This window comes from Cucurbita pepo, chromosome LG16, assembly GCF_002806865.2.
Source record: "Cucurbita pepo subsp. pepo cultivar mu-cu-16 chromosome LG16, ASM280686v2, whole genome shotgun sequence".
In the NCBI taxonomy this organism is placed as follows: domain Eukaryota; kingdom Viridiplantae; phylum Streptophyta; class Magnoliopsida; order Cucurbitales; family Cucurbitaceae; genus Cucurbita; species Cucurbita pepo.
The window spans coordinates 6,880,356-6,883,975 of NC_036653.1; the positions used below are offsets into that span (position 1 = coordinate 6,880,356).

The following is a 3,620-nucleotide window of genomic DNA, read 5'->3' on the forward strand; positions in this document are numbered from 1 at the left end:
GGGGAAGAGGATCAAGTTGGCCCTTGCCGACAGTGACCTATAACGCTGTGACAATCCATATTTTCCTGTTAGATCAGTAACTCATCGTTTTATGTTGATATTCTAAAGAATTTGTACTTTAAATATAATTTTAAAACGTTCATGAAATGTTAAGGATAATATTGTAATTTTTAAAATCGATAACAAATTTTAAGGGTATTGTTAGTAATTTAATAATTCATATACAAATTAGTTATAAATTTTTAGATAAATTAAAATTATTTAAATAATTTTAATTTATAAATTTAAAAGTGGAGTAAAATTTTTACATTTGTGAGGCTCATGTCGTAACAAAGAACATGTGGGCCTTCCTTGCTAAGAGCACACACATTGATTATTTTATTTAATAAATTTAGAAAATAGAGAAATAAATATAAAATTAATTATTTTTTTTCATTAAGTTGGAAAATCCACGTGGCAACCAAATCCACCAATCATATCTTAACACCTTCCTTCAAGCTTTCTTCTCTTCTTCCTTGCTCTGTTTCGTTGTTTCTCCCTTTTTCTTCTTTCGCTTAGATTCATTCCTCGAAGCTCTCTCGCTCTCTACTGCTTCTGCTTTTCCTCTGTCTCTTGTTCTTCGCTCTGTTTCAACCAAAAACAGGAAGAACAATAAAGCAATTCCAATCCATTCTTTCTGAAGCCTTGAGGTCGGTTCGGTCAGTCTTCTTCCACTTCGATTCTCCTTTTTTCCGCTTTCTTTTCGGTTCCTTCTTCCATTTTCCCAGAAATTTTAGCCGATTTCTCGGTGATTTTCCCGGAAAATTTGTTCATCGGATTCTGTTTGGACTGAAGTTTTGGAAGTGCTGGTTAGTGTTAGGTTTAATCGATTGAAGTTGGAGCAATACTGATTGATATATTGTTTTTGTTGATTTGGTTTGATTTGGAAAGCGGCAGTGACTTTTTTCAATTGGTTTGGAAAGTGTAGATTCCTCAGAGTACGTTTTCACAGAAAAAAAAGTATTCTGATTCCGTTCAAATGCTTGTTGATTTAACGCCCTTATTGTCGAATTCCTATTGCGAAATATCCGCCATCGTTTCGCCCTATTTGCTGCATTTTCTCTCTGTGTTCTTCTTGTTTCTTCTCTATTTAACAATTCTAAATCTCTTCCCCCAAGTTATGAAGAACTTGTTTGAATCTCTTTGAATTGTATCCTCAAATTGAGAGAGAGAGAGAGATTCATGAAGTGGGAAATGGAAATTCTGTCCCCTCCTGTTTCCTCCATGAGTTGGAGCTCTGGCGATGGATTGAGCTCGAGATGGACTGTTGCTGAGAACAAATTGTTCGAGAATGCCCTGGCTATCTTCGACACCGATACGCCTGATCGATGGCAGAAGGTTGCGGCGATGATACCTGGAAAGACGGTTGGGGATGTGATCCGGCAGTATAAGGAATTGGAAGCTGATGTTAGTAGTATTGAAGCTGGCTTGATCCCAATTCCTGGTTATGATACTTCTCAATTTACATTGGATTGGGTTAGCAGCCATAGCTATGATGGATTCAAGCAATCGTATGGCCTCATCGGGAAAAGATCGTCGGGGCGGTCGGCCGATCAGGAGAGGAAGAAGGGAGTTCCATGGACGGAGGAAGAACACAAGTAAGTGTTGAACTTCACTCATTGTTTCTGTTGAAATCATTTTGAGGTGTCTTTTGTAGTTTGAATTTGGAATTGGTAAACGAATTTGCAGGCTGTTTTTGATGGGGTTGAAGAAGTATGGAAAAGGGGATTGGAGGAACATCTCGAGAAATTTTGTGGTGACTAGAACGCCAACTCAAGTAGCTAGTCACGCTCAAAAGTACTTCATCAGGCAGCTCTCCGGTGGAAAAGATAAACGGAGAGCGAGCATCCACGATATAACCACCGTCAATCTCAACGACACAAGAAGCCCATCACCCGAAAACAAGAAGTCACTATCACCGGACCATGCAGGCGTGCTCTCACGCCACTCGAATCCATCCTCCACCGTGCCTCGGAATCCCTTCAATTGGAACCACCACCAACAACAACAACAACACAACGCCGGTGGAGCAGCCATGGTTTTCAATCACTCCCATGGGAATGTTTTCATGTCTCCAGGCGCTTTCGGTGTCAACTCCTACGTCGGGGTTCGTCTGCCCGATCACAATCTACAAAAAGGTGCTGTCAATGAACCCTTCATTGGACCCCAAAACATGATCTTTCAGATGCAGGCTGGCCATTGCTTTCCCCATGGATAGTTAAATCGAGCTTTTTTCTTCTTTTCAAAATGCCAACGCCAACACCGACGCCGACGCCATTGTCCTCTTTGAGCTTTCACATTCATAATATAGTTTGTAATCTTAATTTCTTGTCATATACTTTAATACATCTCCATATCTTTGAAGAGGACAGGATTGAATTCATTTTCCTTCTGGTTTTCTTTTGGGTGTCCATAAAAGGAGCTTCTCTGCAACTTGCAGATTCTGTGTTGGGAGGACAAGGCATTTAGAGATGGGCAATGTGCTTTGCTTACTCCAATGAAAAATGCTGTCCAAGGAAGATTCTTGTCGATAATTCGACTCGACATTCACTATCGGGACTTCGACACGGCTCGGTTCGGCATAAAAAACCCGTCTTCTTCTTCAGCGCTAAGCCGAACGAAACACCAAAACCGGGGAAAGTTCAGCAAAGAGCCTTTGTTTTAGACAATACTCATTGTATGCTTATATCAGTCCTTGTCTAGTTACTATTAAGCCTGTTGTTCTTGCTATGCATCTCAGAAGCATTATTGATACTCATCTGTCAGTTTCTAAGTCAATTGTTGAGTTTTTTGAACAATTCTTTTTGTGAATTTCAAGCTTTGATATGAATTTGGTATCCCATTGAATCCTCTCTTTCTCTCTCTCTCTCTCTCTCTCTCTCTACGAGCTCATGAGGGCTAAAGCTGATTATGAATCCACTACACGAGCATCGTATGCTTCAAACTCTATTTATTTTATTGTAACGAGATCTTTTTGGAATATAGATCCTCTTATGAACGGGAAGATCCGTTCTAAGTGTGATTAGATAACTCCTAATCTCCTTCCCAACTTAAGATTCAGATTTGATTACCCTTTACATTATTTTAATCATTCTTTTTATTAGTTTAGATTTTGATACAAATCCTTTTTCATATCATACGTCTTCCCTTGTTCCACACAACTCAAGTGGCCCAACACACTCGTATGAAGAGAATCGTGTTGATATTTTATTTAGATTGTATCTATAACTAGAGAATAATTTTATCGGATCAAAATACCATGCCTTTAATAATAATATAAAATAAACTTTCATCTTTAGCCACTAGATTTTTCGTGCATTTAGTGATATGAAGTTACTCGAGCTACACTTGTAGGGTGAGTAAACATCAATGACGGGAGTTAGCATAAATACATAGTTAAGTCATTTGCGACGGAAGTTACCAAAACAATCCACAACGAGATATTGCTAGTATTTGTCCCAACAAAAAACGGACAAGCTATAATAAGTTTAAGAAGTTAAAAAAACCCGTCAGGACAAAGCCTTTTAAAACCATTAATGGAGACAAAGTTATCCAACTTCCCGTGACTCTATACAATATTG

General features: G+C 38.7%; 1 protein-coding gene across 2 annotated transcripts; it reads left to right on the forward strand.

Moving 5' to 3' along the window:
• Window positions 1-523: 523 nt before the first annotated feature.
• On the forward strand, window positions 524-2,889 carry LOC111777546 (transcription factor DIVARICATA). Of its 2 annotated transcripts, XM_023657196.1 has the most exons (3): window positions 524-1,637; window positions 1,729-2,177; window positions 2,480-2,889. In XM_023657196.1, the coding sequence occupies exons 1-3, from the start codon at window positions 1,222-1,224 to the stop codon at window positions 2,506-2,508; spliced, it is 894 nt and encodes a 297-aa protein (XP_023512964.1). In that variant the 5' UTR covers window positions 524-1,221; the 3' UTR covers window positions 2,509-2,889. The 2 variants fall into 2 exon arrangements, with proteins under 2 accessions (XP_023512964.1, XP_023512963.1); XM_023657195.1 differs by having other exon boundaries at window positions 525-1,637; window positions 1,729-2,889.
• Window positions 2,890-3,620: the final 731 nt, after the last annotated feature.